Source organism: Lampetra fluviatilis, chromosome 7 (assembly GCF_964198595.1).
Source record: "Lampetra fluviatilis chromosome 7, kcLamFluv1.1, whole genome shotgun sequence".
Taxonomy (NCBI): domain Eukaryota; kingdom Metazoa; phylum Chordata; class Hyperoartia; order Petromyzontiformes; family Petromyzontidae; genus Lampetra; species Lampetra fluviatilis.
This window is the reverse complement of record NC_136281.1, coordinates 10,317,905-10,335,988: the sequence shown is the minus strand read 5'-3', so window position 1 is coordinate 10,335,988 and position 18,084 is coordinate 10,317,905. Positions and strand designations below refer to the sequence as shown.

Below are 18,084 nucleotides of genomic sequence, written 5' to 3'. Positions count from 1 at the left end.
GCAGGAGGAGGAAGAGGAGGAGGAGGAAGAGGGAGCTGCCTCCTCTTTGTGAGCCACCGCACGCAGGAGCCGTCCCAGGTCCCGCGGACGACTCACTTGGCAGCACAGAGAGGCGACCCCCCCACCTCCTCTTCCATCGCTCAACTCCCCAACCCACTCCACCCCGTCTGCGCTGCCCTCCGGGGGTTCCATGATGATGTGATGATGTTGCAGAGGCGATGATGGGAGCTTAGCTGTCGGTCGTCTGCGGAGCGACACTCGGCCGCGGTGGTGGAAGAAAGAGAAGCTGTTGGCAAGTGGATATCGTAAGCAGTGCGCGTGTGTGTGTCTTTCTGTTGCGCGTGTGCGGAGTGGGAGTGTAGCGGTAAGCGCACTGCACTACGAACTTGGCGACACGAGCAGCCAACATTGGTGACGATTATCTAAATTGGTCCTGGGCATCCCTTAGTTCGACTCAGCCTAAAATAATGTACCTAGTGCACTTGGGAGACAAAGGCGGCCGGGCGTGGTGTTGGCCACCCACTCTCTCGTGTGTTGTGCTGGCCTTCATAGGTGCTCGCTAACAACACTTACCCCAACAGTCTGTTAAGGCTATACGGGGGATATTTGTCTTTTTGTGGTGAGTGGTGGTCGGGAGTGGTGGTGTAGCGGTTAGCGCGCTGCACCACGAACCCACTGGCAAACCAGCGTTCGATTTCTGCTCACGGCCCAACACAAGTTGACAATGATCTAAACCAGTCCTAGGTTGACTCAGCCATAAATGAGTATCTGGTGCGGTGTGTTTTAAAACATCGGCGCTCGCCTTCACAGCACTTGTCCCGACAGCTTGCGAAGAGTCTACACGTGGAATCTGTGTCGTTGCGTGCGCGAGTCTCATGGTTATTACTAAACGGCACCCTGACAAGTCGTGCTCACGGTGCCCGAATGATCGCCTGTGTGCGCGCAACGGTGTGCGTTGCGAAAGCACGTGGGTTGAGAGTTCCACACTGGCTCGCAGCTCACTTGTGCCTTAACATTGACACATGTCTCTTTTCTTTACGATCAGAGGAAACAAGAAGATGCTCGGTGTAGTCGGCACTTTGCTTCGTTCATCATTTAATTTTTGTTCAATGCTTTGCTGTATGTCCCCCCCCCCTTTTAAATGAAAGATTTCACAAAAGATTTCATGCTCTGCTCTCCTCCTTCTTACCCCTTCCCTCTCTCTCTCTCTTTGTCTCTTGCTGCGCTAACACGTGGAAGGACTCGTTATCATCTGTGCCTTGTGCCATAAATACCGCTCACGTTTCGGGAAATCACCGTCCTTCGGTGTAATAGTCGAACTCGGACCGATATTGTATAGAGAGAGAGAGAGAGCGGGTCCCTTGCCTGTAAGAACGGGAGTTCACCGGTATTGATTCAAGTAAGCCTGCCTCTGCTGATGTGTCGAAACCGGTCTAGGGTTTTGCTTGTCTTGACTCAATGCTGCTGAAATGATGCACTCACAGAAGGCCGCGTGCAGCCGATCGGTCGTGTATAAGAAATGCTTCGTATTTTTATTTTCTTCTGGATAGACGGCTGGGTGAAGGAGATATTTTCTGCTGATTTAGTTTCCTCTTCAATGTACTCCGTGCCCAACGTGAACGCGGTGCGTTTACGCGCTCGCGTTGGCAGGCCCTCATCCAGCAGTGAGTTGGCAAAATGGGCTGCTGTACATGAATGCACCTGTGCGCATTTACTTACCAAAGTGGGCGGCTATCTCCGTGATTACTTATTATCGTTATTACTACCCAGTGTATGATGGACATCTGTGAAAAAGATCTTCACAGGTCATCGGATTCCTCCTTCACACGTGAGGGCTGTCACTCAACCAACGACCAAAGCCACAATGAATGCGCACACTCTCAGTCTGATTTCGGAAGCTAAGCATTAATTGGGGCCTGGTGAGTGCTCGGATGGGTAGTCACCCACCAGGGCTTGCCAGGTGTTTATATTCTTTGGTTCTTTCGGTAAAGTCACGTAGGTAGACAAAATTACTTTACCGAAAGAACCAAAGAGTATGGATTCCTGCAGTCACGAAAGCTTCAAATCAAGATTTTTACGTAGATAGGTTGAAATAAAATAAAAATAAATATTTTCTATGTGACTTTGCCGAAAGGCCAAAAGAATATGAATTCCTGCAGTCACGAAAGCTTTAAGTCAAGATTTGCCAGGTGTTGTTGGGCATTGGCCAGCGAGGCGTGGCCAGGTGAGTGAGAATCGTCACCCCTTCGTGTGCCAAACTCTCGCTCAAAGAATTGGCCAACCTCCCCAATGCAGCAGAATCTTCTTGAGAAAAGTGTTACGAGGCCCATGTAGGCTTTACTGGGTAAATAAATCACGAGAATTATATAAAACAAAAATCACCATGAAACATCTTGCATGTCCATCGAACAGAAATGTGATATTGTACTGAGTTGGAAGTAGTGTAATAGTACAGAAAACTAAAACAACTCATTGGCCTATCTTCTCTATGTTGTGAAGAAGGGCCATTGTTCGAAACTTCGTATATTATGTCGCCTCTTTGGTACGGTGTAATTAACGAAAGCTTGCGCATTGTGCCGTCTCATCGAGTAGAAAAGCGCCACGATTGTCCATTCCTCCAACGTTCAGCGGTCTGTGTCCGCTGGCAGCTAAAACTCAAACGACGGCTTAAAGCAAAGTTTTTTTTCGTCAACATATTTTTCTCTTTCCGTGACGCGTGTTTGCACCGTGGCGTCGAGGGTCCTTCGCGAGCGAAGGAGAGCAAACGCGGGCCCCTGGGGGATACGACGACGCGAAAAAACCACGCGACATTCACGGACACCCATGTGCGTGCGGGCGTCTGCTGTGGCGAGCGCCGCTACACGATCCAGGGAGGGGGCCGGCCCCTTTGAAGCAAATGTTTGCTCCCCGGCGAGTGGAGGTCTCCTTCAGAAGAAGGGGAGACACAAATTAAATAAATAATCGTGTAGAAGGGGGGAAAAAAGCAGCCACTCGCAAGGCTGCCTTCTCCAAAAAAAAACCCTCTCCGTCTCGATCCCACGCCGCAGCAACACGCGGTCTCTCTGCCACCGCCTCCTCGCCTCTCAGTCAGTCGCGGCGAAAGTGGGCGCAGTAGTGGCAACATTTACACTGTGGTGAGTTTGCGACTCTTCCAGTGAGATATAGCTACACGTGTATTAATCTAGGGTACATTCATCTCGGGGAAGAGATCTTTCACCCGCCATCCAGCAACCGCGTGATGCAGGACATCCCGTCGGACCGTGCCAGTAAGTGCGTCTCCTCCTCTCGCTCGTTAATGAATTCTGTAATGATTAACAAGACACAGATGTCCTCCTCCTCCTCCGTCGTTTCGCTCCGTGTGGTCCCACGCATTGTTGGGCCGGACGGGGGACGCAGGAGGTAAGGGTTGGTGGATCAAGTAGAGAAGGCAAAGTTTCCGAACCAAACGCGCTGGACTGTGAGGTTCACAGGAGATGGCAGTACAGCAAATATATATGTAAAACATTGTGCGTAGTTGTTGAGTTGTTTATGCCAGCGTACTCATTGCGTGTTTTTTTCTGGGTATTCTGGACTCTACTCCCACGAGCAGATCGCTGATCGACCTCATGACATTGCCAAGATATGTGTCCTCTAAAAAAAAAAAACTATTATTGAGCGCGTTCTGATGGGTAACAATCATCGTTGCTTCATGGTATATTTTCTGGTTGTTATCGCATGTTGTCCAACAAAAAAGGTCCCTGACCAGGAATCGAACCCGGGACGCGGCGGGGAGAGCGCCGAATCCTGTAAGCAGTAGACCCCCAGGGACATTGCGTCAAACAACACGCGGTGTAACAACGTAAAGAACACCCCAGAAAGACATGCGGCACAGCCGCGAAACCCTACAGAGTGAGGGCCATTGTTGTGACAAAGAGATCCGACGGGTGCGCTAAGAAAGTGCGGATGGATGCACGCTTGGAATTACATTGAGAGCCAGGAAGGGGGATCGAACGCACGGATTTTCGAGCACACACGCAGGTTTAAGGACATCGTTCAGTCTTTTAAGTGAGGCTTAGGCAGGACGCTTCGCAGGAAGGGACGACGATCGAGAATAATAACGGAGCGCCATCCAGGGCACGGGAATGTGTCCACGAGGACATCCGCGTGGGAGGTGGAGCGATTGAAGCAGTGCGTGTGCTTGTTGGATAACTGCTATAGTAGGATCGTGAGAGGTGGAGGCGGTTTGAGAAGTTCATCCAGCAGTGGATTGACCATGGCCGACGACGACGATGATGATGATGATGAAAGAGAATTGAACGTACCGAATCCAGGGTCAATCATGGAACTCGATCGCACAGCATCAAAGGCTCCGAGTGATTGCACTGCACAGTCGACTTCTTTTGTATGATTAACCGCGCCGATGGTAACCCATCCAAGGCAGGGAGAATAGGTTACCGCTGCATTTGGACCGACGTGGCCACCACCGCTGCTGTTGTTGGCTTCGTTGATTTCGCGGGAAGCTGTCGCGTGTGAAAGGTGCCCCGCGTGGAGCATCCCACTTGGATTCTTGCACACAGCATTGATATGCGGTGCTTTTTCTGGAAGACTTTGCTGTTTTTTTCCCCTGGATTTTTCTGTTGCGCGTCGTCACTTTAAGATGTTTCTTGTTCATGGTTTTTTGTTTGTTGCGGTTGCACCCGAGTCAAGAGCCCAATGGCTCACAGGGCTATACCTAGTCAATGAACTGAACTGAAACTGAGCGGTGGCGCCATGATTAGCGCGCTGCGGTGTGAACCCGGCAACCCGAGTTGTATTCCGGGCCACACGCCTGCGTTCGGTGGGCGAGTGATGATCCTAACGGGTCTTGGTCTCGCTCACATCTATCAACGACCCGGACTGACCAGCTTGGTGAAGTATGGTCAAGCAGCCACCACCGCGACCGATAGCGGTGTAGGGTGGGAGGCGTTCATCTCGCAGTGGATTGACAAATGGTTGTACGTTTTTTTTTGCTTGTCACTCTAAAATGAACAAGGAAGCAACCCTTTAACCATTAACACGGTCTTTGTGTGTAGTTGTGAGGGGCAAGAGGTTAATTCCCCGTACGGAGATTCGATGATTTTTTGACGATTCCGGTCGCCGTTCGATGTATATTAATCAAGTGGTTATTTGGCCTCGTGTTTATCGTCTCGTTTGTATTGTTTCTCACTTTTGAGTGTGGTTTGTACAGCTGTGTTCACCCCATTCGTCTAAATGTAGCCGTTAATTATTTTCACGCAGGGCAAAATCGTGACGTTTTTTTCATGCAACACACTTTGCATGTGTCCCGAGAATGATGATCTATGATTTTAGAACAGATTCTAGTTCTCGATGTACCATCACATGGCCGAGGAATTGTTCGTACGGTATTTGAATGATAGACTGTGATAACTTGGGGAAGCCTTTAATCTAGCAGATGGTTGTTGATACATACCACAACTATAAGCATTAGCTTCGTCGTGGATACAAACATAGGTAGTGTGCAGAAATTAAATAAATACGATGCAAAATAGGCCTCCTTTGCATTGTCGTCTCTCCACGTAACATTTCATGAATGGTTTGTTTTACACATTCCATCGGCCACACGGCCTTAAGGGAGTCCATCTATTTAGCAGCATTGGTCTAAGACAAGACAACTCAGGACCGGTGTTCGACATTCCATGTCCGTGTCTCATCAGCAGAGTCAGGCTTGGCGAATTGGCTGATGATGCTCGTCATGACGATTGACTCAGCAGTGATTTGGAGAGCTCTGTTGCACGTGCTCACTCCCTAACCCCTCCTGTCTCTCTCTCTCCCCACCCCTCCCGGCTCTCTTCTCCCGCTCCGCGGACATCCCCAACTCCACAGACAACCTGCGGCTCCCGCGCCAGCGACGCAAGACATCGGGACACACAGGGGACCCGGCGGACCCAGAGGACCCAGGACCCCCGCACGAGGATCACAGGGAGGATCGGGCCCCGCGTCTCCGTCCCCTTGCAGGAGTCCCGATGGAGCGAGACGAGGACGTGGTGCCACCTAAAGAGTGAGAATCCAGCGCTGTAGCATCGATGTTGTTGTTGTTCCGACGCATTATTATTATTATAATTAGTCACATTGTTGCGTGGGGGATCGGCTGCTCGCGCTTGTCTTTCTCTACGTGTTTCGAAACCCGTGCCTCTTCCCCAGTCACATCCACTATCCATACACACAGATCCCGTAGACTTAGAGACTCATAGACTCACACGTACATGAAACACAGACTTACATAGAGACTCATAGACTTACATAGAGACCAGCCAAATGTCACAGACCCATACACCACGTGATTTTCTGCTCAAATGGAATGAGCATTGAGGTGGTGCTCATCTCCACGTTCGCAGCACAGAGCCAGTGCTGGAAATTCCACATTCGTATGGCAGGGGCGAGTATATCCATAAGACAATCACTTTTAACTCCCCCCCCCCGCTGCCAAAGTGGTATATATTGCATCGACCTAGAAGAGATGATGGGCTGAGTCAACCCCAAACCAGGATGTGAACTAATCAAACGATTGCGAGCCACTCGCTCTGCTGCTGAGCCACCGGGGTCGGTGATGCCAAGTCGAGCTGCGACCATCATCGACGGTTGAAATAATCATTTCATCGATCGCGTCGAGCCTTCCTAGACCTGATAATAATACTGGTAGGAACCTCCTGGTTACACCAGCCCACAGCGGATTATTGTGTCCGTCCGTCGTGCAGGGCGGGGCTGGGTGGGGAGGGAGGGGCTGGGTGGGGAGGGGAGGGTGGGGAGGGGTTGGGGGGGGTGGGAGGGGTGGGGTTGGGTGGGGAGGGGCTGGGTGGGGATTGTGGGGCTGGGTGGGGTGTGGGAGGGGTGGGGCTGGGTGGGGAGGGGCTGGTCACCCCGTGGTGCCCTTATAAAACTCATGGTTTAACCTACTCACGCCGGCTTCTGCCCGCCCTCACAGTCGGGCATATTTGCGGAATACACCATGCCGCCGTTGACCCTGGCCATTGACCGAGCAACCCAACGTTCCTACCAGCTCCCTCCGCAGGAATGTGTTTAAATTATTTTATTTTATTTTCAGCCCTTGGTGAATCCGCTGTTGGATTAAGGCCTACACACCCACGCCATGTAGGTCATTGTGGCTGTTTTTTATTTTTAAGTCATACTTCACCACAGCTGGTCAGTGCGGGTTGGTGAAGTATATTCTATGAATGTTATTTATTTCCGATGAAATTCAATAAAGTAAGTTTTAAAAGATAATTAAACCGATGTCATTTACAAATCGTGGCAATTTCCTTCTCTCTCTCTCTTGCCACTCTATTTACGTGCTACGTGAAGAAGGGCCATTGGCCGAATTGTCGCCAGTGATACATTTTGCCTTTTAAGGCCACGACATTGTTATTGACGAATGCTTTGAGTGTGTTCGTTATAGTTGTGCTTGCGCACTACTGGCAGCAGCAGCAGCTTAATGTTCCTTATGTATGTTGAACTTCTTTCGGACCGTACGTAGCCAACCTAATCACCAAGCCATTGGTTTCATGCGTTGCGCGCGTTCTGCTCGCCATTGTGACCGTGCAGCGGGGGGGAGCGCGCCTCCGGCTGGGAGACGACTCGAGGCGCCGAGTCCGAAGACGCGCCCTGGGACAGCTTCCGCGTCCTGGTTCGCCTGCGCCCGGGAGACAAGAGCGACGGTGCGTCCCCCCAGGCGTGCCGCGTGGTCGCGCGGGGGCCGCATGCGTGGAGGGCAACGGGGGAGACAATTCGGTTAACATCGTCCATCGGTGGCGTGGGTTTTCCGGCACGAAACCCAATGCGAGATCGTTGCCGAGGCTCGGTGGCGAAACGCATTCGGTCAACGGGCGATCTCGCCAATGATGGATCTCGTCAGTGGTCCGCACTGCTGAAGTTCCACGAATTACTCCCCCCTCCAACGTTAATAATATGCAGAGAGCATCCCTGTATACTTGTAACGTAGGGCGCCAACGTTGGGCCAAAGGTCCCAACCGTATTCCAACGTTGGCGTAACGTTGGCATGTGGTTTACTGCAATTGTATCGCTGAGAACTTTGCATGGAAGGCTCAGTTGCTCGCGGTATAACTCTGAGTTAAAGATGAGCCGATCTGTCGGGCTGCAATACAATTCGGCTCGTGACACTTTTTGGGGGAGGGTCCTGGCAAGTTTTTGTGGTAGTGGGTGATTATTGCTATGTATATACCAAGTGAGTGATTCGTGGGTCGTTTTTCACACTTGGCAAATTTGGACAATAGTGTCGGCACAAAATGGCCCGCTCTTGTAACCGACGTCATGGGAACTTTAACATCCACTGTGAAGCAGACGGCGTGTTTTTTTTGGTTGATAGCCGGTAGAAAGAAGATGAGTGGTGGTTCGTGGTTCTAGTTTGAGGAGGCTACAAAACTCCAGTCTTGGGTAACAGGTCCAGGTGGTCTAATTTAGAGACTTATTGCGATGGCAGTCGTTTCAATATCAGCGCTTAGTCCACCAGACAGGCACATGCAGGACGATATTTATTATCACCACCATCATCATCATCATCACCACCATCATCATCAATATCAACAGCATCATCATCATGAACGTCATACGCCGCTTTATTATTTCGATCATCAATGAATACAGCTGCTCGTCTCACTAAAGACTGAAAACCCCGAGAGAGACTGATGCCATGTGCAGCCAGTAATTCACACGTAGTAATAATAACAATCTATGGATAATTATCATTGCCTCCCATTTGTGAGCCATAGCCTTGTCACGGTATCCATTGACACACTGTGTCTTGTGCTGCAGAGACAAAGCGATGCGTGAAAGTAGAAGGACAGCATGGAGTTCAAATCAACACTGGCCGGGTGAGGACTGGTGTATTCAGAAGTTCATCGTCTCTTCTCAGTGCAGTTTCCCATTATTTGGGGTCGGCTTTCTTTTGGGGTTTTCACTCCCCACTCTCGTTTCTTGTGCGCAAATCCCCGTCGACGCCACAGTTCCTTGTCTCTTCATCTGTCTTCGCCGTCCCCCATTTCTTGGGTCATCCGACGAAATTGTGGTCGGTGGTCTGAGAGCCCTCCCTCCACACAGCTATCCTTCTTTCGTATGGCTGGTGTAGATTTGGAGCAACGACTGCAATTTCACATTCAGGTGATCAAGCCAGATAACCACGCCAGGAGCAGCCGAGTGCACCGCTGTGATGATGAGTTGGTTGCCGCCTGGCTCAGCAAGACAAGCAGACGATGATACTAATAATGATGCAGAAATAAATGATTAAACGCTTGTTCTGCACTCTCTTACCCGTGTAATCCGTGTCTCTGCTCTCGGCATGTACACACAATCTAGACCAGGGGTCAGCAACTAAAATACAAGAAGAGACATTTTTTGTTCGAATTCAATAAAAAAAATCATTATTTCAAGAGCCGCAATGCGTGTGAATACGGGACTGCGGTCCGTAATAAATAACGTCACGAAGCAGTCCTTAAAGAGCCGCTTGCGTCTCTGGAGCCGCAGGTTGCTGACCCCTGGTCTAGACGATACTCCATCACGCTCTCGGTAATGGGTGCCACTTTCACTCATTCCCTAGTGGTCTCGTTTGTGATGTGGTCTGTCCTTGATACATCCGTCATCCACCTAAACGCTCTCATCTCTGTGGAGTTCAGTGTTGGTTTTTAAGCTTAATCATACACCATCACTTTTATCCATACCCCATAATCAGCCGCAACATTTCTCAATGGGTTTATGCGGTTTAGCTGCGTAGCTATTCGATGGTATTTTCGGGTTGTATTGTACAACATGCGTTACAAACCCCAAACACATTGGAGATTTGCCGTACAGACTTTCCCTTTCAGCCAAGGCCACTTTTCTGCCACAAACTCTTCGGCTTTCCTCTCTATACTTAATCCGCACTTTCTTGAGAAAGTTGATGTTCTACAATTCCCAAGCAGTCTTCATCATCTTGGTCATCATCCATTGCCGTGTGCCGTTGGATCGAGGCCTCTTCTCTGCTGGCACCCGTAGTCATCGCCTTCTATTCACGCGAGAGAGCGACTGCTGCAGGCCTAACGGCGCTTGCCGTGCCACGAGCGGGCGTGCAATCGACGCGCGTGTTCCAGTCGACGGTGCGGCCTGAAATGAGAACGTGACGCGTGCGGTGTGGACAGAACCGGCCCTAGACCTTTGGGGGCCCTAAGCAAAATTTGGTTGGAGGCCCCTTTGATGAATGATTTTTTTCACCCACTAGCTAGCAGTGACTCTAGGGGGCCCTCTGCTGGCCACGGGGCCCTTTGCAATTGCAAGGGTCGCTTAGTGGCTGGGCCGGCTCTGGGTGTGGATCAGGTGGCAGCTGCTAATTGGTGCTTGTGCGGCTCGGCGCGTGTGACAGGGGAACCAGACGCAGGTGCTGGAGTTTGACGCGGTGCTGGATGAGGATGCCTCGCAGAGGGACGTGTACGAGGCCATTGCCAAGGTAGCGGCCGCTGCTCTCCGTAAAAACGATGGCCGATATGAATCTAAACTAGACTTGTTTTTATTATAAAACTGAACTGTTTTTTGTTCTTACCAGGTAAGGTCCACTGAGCCTATATGGATATTTTTCAGAAGCGACCTGGCCCACGAATGACAGCCCGACAAAGTGGCCTATGTGGAAATGTATAGCGGCCAAATACTCTCTAAACACGTGACGTTGATTCTAAATGTGGAGGGGAAAACCCAGAGGAGCCGGAGAAAAATCCACACGACCACGGGGAGAGAGAGAGAACATGCAAACTGCAAACATACAAGCGGCAGGGTCGGGATCGAACCCACGACCCTCCTGTATACCAGGCGAGGTAGTTAACATCTCGCCACTGTGGCGACCATTCATTGTTCCATTGTGCTGCAGCGTCGTCACTTGTTCACTCGATGAATAATTATTGAAGAGACGCCGTGGGTGGGACGATTTACCTCCTCCCCGAATGAATGGCCGTAATTCAGGGTCGCAATTTAATTCGAGCATTGACAAGTTTTTTTTTTACAACTTAACATTGCTGTGAATCGTATAAAGCCTCTAGTGGCCACAGATGTCTTCCTATGCTCCTGTGTGTTGCCACAGATTGATATGCAAATCACTCGACCACTTTATTGCTGCCACGTCAGAGAATTCAATCAATATTTGAATGATATCTCTTGGGGCTGCTGGGAGACATTAAAGCATTTCACACAATATGCAGTAGACACGAATCAGGGAAAAACATAATTACATACGCAATTTGATGCATGTATCGTGAGATTTAAGGGTCGATATTAATTGAGAAATAATTACATTGTGGTACTGTGTGTTGCCTGAAGGAAAGTTACGACATGCACCTTTGGGTAAGGCAAAATAACGTCTGCTGCCCGTGTTGTTGATGGGCTTAATAGTTATTAAAATTGCATTTATATTTGGCTATCACGTGAGGGTCAGTGAGGTCAGCCATGTCATGTGTTGGGTAATTCATGATTATCCCTCGGGAGTCTGTGATTGTGAGGTTTCGGGGTAAATTGAAGTATCAATAGTTTTGTCGTTGCTGTTGTGTTGAGTTTAGAGTCTCTTGTGGCTGCAGGGGTAACCTGGACCAAGCACATACGACTTATTGATTTCTTTTGCACACGATTCGTGTACTGCAAGTGTAAGAACACATTTCAATCAAATAATCAATAGAAACTATTATGCGCCTTATCAAAGGTTAAGAGGTCATATTGGCCAGCGCTGTGGATGTCGCCACACCGTTCACACGCCTACATATTTAATTAATACGTTGCTTATGGACAGAATTGTGGCGTAGTGGTGAGCACTGTGAATCCGGTGACCTGAGTTCGATTCCCTGCTACAGCTTACATCCGTGGTGAGTGATATCTGGCCAGTCCTGTATACCGCCACTCCTTCACCAGTGTGGTGTAGTTTAGTCAAACAACCCCTATGACTGACACGGCAGGGGGAGACGTTTTTCCAGCAAAGCAATGACAAAGGCATGTAAAATAATCTATCACAAGTGTTTGTGGCGTGGTCTATCATTGGTAGCTTTTTTGTACTCGAGCAATGAGATGGCACCAATACCAGACTTGGTTTACATCTCAGCTTGCTTGGTGAGATGGTAAACCGTGGTTACTGAGACACTTTACTTGAGGCACTCACGTGTCTCGCACGACTGCCAACACTCAGAAAAAGCAAATATCCCCGAAAGCGAATATTTAAAACTTTTCTAAAATGCTGGCGGTGCGTGCGTGTGCGTGTATGCGTGCGTGAGTTCGATTACCGCTCATAGTCAAGACCAGTGACGATTATCTAAACCAGTCCTCGGCCTCCCCAAAATCAACCCAGCCTCAAATAAGTACCTGATGCGCTGCGTATAAACATCGTCATTGGAGAGACAAAGGCGGCCGGGCGTGGTGCTGACTACCTATCCACTCATGTGGTGTGCCGGCCTTCATGGGTGCTCTCTAACAGTATTGCCCCAACAGTCTGTTAGAGCTACACGGGGTATCTTTGTCTTTGTTGTGTGTGTGTGTGCATGCGGTAGTGTAGCGGTTAGCGCGCTGCACTACGAACCTGGCGACCGGGTTCGATTCCCGCTCACGGCTAACACCAGTGACGATTATCTGAACCGGTCCTCGGCTTCCCCTATGTCGACTCAGCCTCAAATGAGTACCTGGTGCGGTGCGTAAACATCGCCACTGGGGAGACAAAGGCGGTCGGGCGTGGTGCAGGCCACCCACACCCTCGTGTACCGTTCCGGCCTTCACAGGTGCTCGCTAACAGCACTTGCCCCTACAGTCTGTTAAGGCTATACGGGGGATCTTTGTCTTTGTATATATGTGCGCGTGCGTGTGTGCGTGGGGGTTTGTGTGCATGCAGCCCCTGGCGCGGCGTGTGCTCGACGGTTTCCACGGCTGTGTGGCCACGTACGGCGCCCCGGCCACGGGGAAGACGCACTCGCTCTACGGCACGGGGCTCGGCGGCGGCCGCCAGCGCGGGCTGCTTTCGCGCGCAGCTGAGGACATCTTCCAGGGTGGGCGAGTGCACAAATCCGCAATTCTTCTTCTTGGTTCTTTCGGTAAAGTCACGTAGAAGGGAAATTATAAAATAATAAAATAATTCTCACGACGTTTATTATGTTTTATTTTTTTAATTGTATTATTTCCATTCTACGTGACTCTACCGAAAGAACCAAGAAGATGAATCCCTGCAGTCACGAAAGCTTTAAATCGAAATAAAATCCGCAGTTATTTATTTATTTTATCCACAATCGATTGTTGGGTTAGGCCACGAAATTATCTGGCCAGATCTGGGTCGTTAGACAGACCCACCCCCCACCTCACCAACACACATTAAATTGTTGCACTTACAGACATTGAACACGCCAATTATTGTTGAGCTCAATAATTCTCGCAGCCATAATTAATCATTAGATACGCGACGTTTTGCTTGAAACTGCGCCACATATCTCTGGCATAAGATCCATGAAGTCGGAAAAAAACCTACGCGTTAAGTGTTTCAGTCACAAGAGTGCACCTCACATCACAGAATTTCGCACAAGCGGGGACGCGGCCCAGTGGTAGCGCGTGCTCGCTGCTTATTGCAGAAGCTCGCAGGTCAAATACACAAGGCCACGCTGGTTAATATTGTGGGTTTATTAACCATGACGCATTCACCGCCCGCTTCACATTGGACGTTGAAGATTTCCTGAGGAGAATAGGCCGTATTGTACTGACGTCGTGGTCCAAATTTGAACAATTGTACCCGCAAATTACGTAATTTACTTTCAGACAGGAGGAAAGGTTGTGTCTTCCTTTAATAATGGTCATGGATCCTCTTGGCTACTCCACATGGGCCCCCTTGGCTACTCCACATGGGCCCCCTTGGCTACTCCACATGGGTTCCCTTGGCTACTCCACATGGGCCCTCTTGGTTACTCCACATGGATCCTCTTGGCTACTCCACATGGGCCCCCTTGGCTACTCCACATGGGTTCCCTTGGCTACTCCACATGGGCCCTCTTGGTTACTCCACATGGATCCTCTTGGCTACTCCACATGGGCCCCCTTGGCTACTCCACATGGGTTCCCTTGGCTACTCCACATGGGCCCTCTTGGTTACTCCACATGGGCCCTCTTGGCTACTCCACATGGGCCCCCACAGAAACGTTATTCCCCTGCCCCCTAGCATTCAAGATGGTTCCCATCTACCCGCTCAGCGTGGACATGGCTCCTGGAGTAGGGCATGACTTGGGTTGATGCATCACCACCGTTGCCTAAGGCGGTGTGTTCTTGTCTCTTGGAGATGGTTGGCCAGAACAGTTCTATATGCGGATCGTGGATAGGACCCATGTTGACTTTACTCACCCTTGGCAAAACAAGCTCGCATTTGTGCGAGTGCGTGAATTGTGAGTAATGTTGGTACTGTTTGTTAATCTAATGCTCAAACTGTTAAAGCGAGTGACAGTGCCATGAGTAGATTACGGACCATTTAACACACATCTTGTTTTTTTCTGGAATTTAAGAATGCCATTTTTGTTTTTCATCACAACACGAGACCAGGGAGCCTTAGAATTTAAAACAAACTTGGTCCATAAAACTGTTCCAAGAGCTGTTATTTTTTGTACCAAACCTTTGCTGCGGTGAATCCAACACCACTCATTTTGCCATTGACAGTAGTAAAATGGGCATAATTTGGACGTTTTAAGTTGGTGGTCTCAGACAAGGCTGTGTGAATTAAACACGTGGTACGTTCACGTCATGTGGCACACAAGGACCAGTTTTGTGGTCGCAATTGTTCCATTTGCTGTCTATAAATCACCATTTGCATGTGTAATAGAGTTCACGACTCTTGGACGCCGGAGTTGGAGGCACACGGGTTTTATTCACACAGCACGGTTCTGGCATACAACACTAGAGGGGGTGTCGGCCCCCTCACCCGGCTAGCTGGGGATACACGCGCTAGCTACTTCCTAGCCTGCCTCCTAGTCCTCCTCTAACGGGCTAGGGGAGGCTATCTGGCCTGACACTGGTAAGTCGGGCCCGGTACCCTGAGTCCCAGACCAGCGCTGACAAGAGCACCGGCTGTGGATCTCGGGACCACGCCGCTGGCTCGGTCCTGTTCGGCCCTGATAAGGACGGCGAACCAGGGGAGTCCAGGGCTCTAGCTAAGACGTCTTCAGTCTTCACTGGTTAGCTTAACAAGAACCCCGAGCCCTCCGATACATCCCCTTTTATACCCAACCCCCCGCTGAGGGGTGGGGCCCCCCCGGGGTGCCTGGCGCGGACGTCGTAGAGAGCACCTCCCCGTGCACTCACGTAGCCCCGCCCACTGTGTTTGTTTGCCATAAGCTGCCATGCATAACGGGCTCTCTCTCTAACACCCCTACACATGCAACAATACTCTTGCCACTCATTTTGACGTGTCTGACTTGTGAGTGCAGGGATACAAAAGTCAAGCGTTGGCTGCACACATCGGGTCGTCGTTTCCTTCATTCAGCTGTGGAATGAGCGACTGTACGACCTTCTGGTTGGTTGGCCTACGTCAAGTCTCATGCATTCCGGTCAATAAACTCCCATTGTAGAATGCCGGTTCATTCAATATTTACACGCTCACATCCACGGCAACAGAATCGGAGCCCAGGACACAGAATGTGATAATCACCAAATTTAAAGAAAGGTATCAGTTGTGCTTTTATAGTTAATAAATGAATGGTGTTGTGAAAAAATATATAATTGATAACCCACAAAAGTATTATCCAGATAGTAACTCGGCTTTTGTTGAGAATTAGTGGATTGAGTGGACAAAAAATGTGGGGAAATTATATATAAAACATTTTTTTAAACAAAATAACAAGTGGATTGTGAAGTGTTCCTATCGTGCTAGCAATGGTTGTCATTGATATCTTATCTACGTGTGTGGGTTATCAAGTTTTTTTTCTAACAACACAACCAAAGATATTCTCAGTGTGATCCTCACATTGATGGCCGAGGGTCATTGAAGTTTAGCGGATTGCTCCGTCTCGGTGGAGACGATGGGACATTGCTTACACAGGGGGCTCGTCAGACTCAAAAGGCCCTCTGCCAACTTGTGAATGTCACCCATTTCACATGATAACATTCTGATTTCTATACACTTACATATTCCATAGTGTAGAGTGGATATCCGCCTACAATAAAGCTACAATAAACACCGTTTTCATTTTGCATTACTCAGCCAACTTGATTAACTTATTTGACCGTTGCTGTTGTTATAATTTTGCCCGAAGGATCACCAGCATACAGACAGAATCCGAATCCATGAAACTGACGAGGCAGTGTCGTTGGAGGGGCTCGTCGAGACGGAGGTGACATCCGTGGAAGGTTTGCTCAAGGCTTTCAGGAAGGGCATGACCAATCGGAGCGCAGGTGTGTGTATGCACGTCTTTGTACAGTGGTTGGCGTACTGCACTACAAACCTAGCCACCCGGTTTCATATCCCGCTCACGGCCACCACCAGTGACGATTGTCTGAACCGGTCCTGGGCCTCCCCTAGGTCGACTCAGCCTCAAATGAGTGCCTGGTGCGGTGTGTAAACATCGCCACTAGGGAAATAAAGGCGCCCAGGCATGGTGCTGGCCACCCACCCCCTCGTGTGCCGTGCCAGCCTTCATAGGTACTCGCTGACAGCACTTGCCCCAACATTTTGTTGAGGCTATATGGGGGATTTTGTCTTTGCATTGCAAGTGCTCAACTGAGTGCGATTTATTTTGTTACAGATTGTTTGGAATATCGATTGGATGGCTAAATATATATATCTGCATAGTTCCAAAATACTTATCCTACTCACAAACCGGATAGAAATGTATATTATGACCTCTGTATTTTGTGGAATATATCCATTCAGGATGCAGTGAATAAGTTGAAGTTGAAATGAGCTACACATGATGGATTCCATGCAATTCAAGTTATCACATTTCTGTAAACTTACACTATGAGAAACAATGCGGTTTGGCAGAGCGGTAAGGTACTCGTCTTAGATAAAGACATTTTGATTCTAATAAGCTGGTTTATTTCTCCCGCTTTTTAAATACCACACAGGACGTGACGGCTCAAGGTCTTCAGTTTGATTAAAAACAAAGCGATTGCAATCATAGCAGTTTCATCAGAGACACCCGCACCAGATGGGGCCCTGTTGGAAATCTATGCAGCCTCCCAGAAGACGTGCTTTGAGAGAACCCAGCACTGTTTATATCACAACACGTACTGCCTCTGCTGTCCGGTAATGAATCTACCACCTGTACCTGAAAATGAAAAAAACTCAAACTCACCGAGGGTCGGGATTGTGTCCACTTCAGCAGGCTGTAGGTCAGGTTAATGACTCAGCTGATATTTTTGCAATCATCGGTGGCTGTTACAAATGCTGGGTGTGGTGGCGCTCGCCGGTATAAATCCAGAGCTTTGCAGTCAAAGGTCTGTGGACCATGTTGGGCTCTCAGGTGGCCAGGGGATGGCAAGTGGATTCGTGAATCCTTCCGTGTGGAGCTTTGAAGATGTATCCCCTAGTGGGCAAGGTGGATTTTCTGAGTACTCCAGTTTACTCCCACATGCAAACCATATATGCATGGAATAGTCCAAACATCCCAATGCGGGACCATCCTGAAAAAAAAAATATTGAGACTCATAGAGTGAGGCTTTCCTGGATAAAAACAAAAAAAAATCGAATTTTCAGTGCACTGGCTGTTGTATAATACTATCACTAATTCTGCTGCTTGCTTAGAGGGAAATATTTACGTTTCATCGCCTGAAGGTTCCAATAACCAAGCAGAGCAGACAAACAAGACAAGCTCATACCTGCGACTGTGGCTCCATTCCCTCCCTGCACCCTCTGTGCTGCATAGCTCACAGCGTGCTCCAGGCAGTGGAATGTGCACACATGGCCATATGGAATAAATAGACATCACGAGGGCTTCATTTGTCACATTTACTGCGTTAATGGTGGGCTGGAGATGACACGTGACTTGTAGCCACGGCCATGTGCTCGATGTGTTGTGCCGGGTGCAAAAAGATTTGTCCGGGTGACTGACCGAGAGGAACAGGAGTGAATTCTAG

The 18,084-nt window shown here is 49.3% G+C and overlaps 1 protein-coding gene across 1 annotated transcript in view; it reads left to right on the top strand.

Moving 5' to 3' along the window:
* Positions 1-240: 240 nt before the first annotated feature.
* LOC144933345 (uncharacterized) overlaps positions 241-18,084 on the top strand; it is a 31,783-nt gene continuing 13,939 nt past the window's right edge. Inside the window, exons 1-8 of the mRNA XM_078858028.1 lie at positions 241-305; positions 5,863-6,037; positions 7,579-7,691; positions 8,806-8,864; positions 10,385-10,468; positions 12,875-13,028; positions 14,183-14,232; positions 16,263-16,401. Coding sequence (XP_078714154.1) covers positions 6,003-6,037; positions 7,579-7,691; positions 8,806-8,864; positions 10,385-10,468; positions 12,875-13,028; positions 14,183-14,232; positions 16,263-16,401 — 634 coding nt within the window. The 5' untranslated portion in view covers positions 241-305; positions 5,863-6,002. The remainder of the gene's footprint in view (positions 306-5,862; positions 6,038-7,578; positions 7,692-8,805; positions 8,865-10,384; positions 10,469-12,874; positions 13,029-14,182; positions 14,233-16,262; positions 16,402-18,084) is intronic.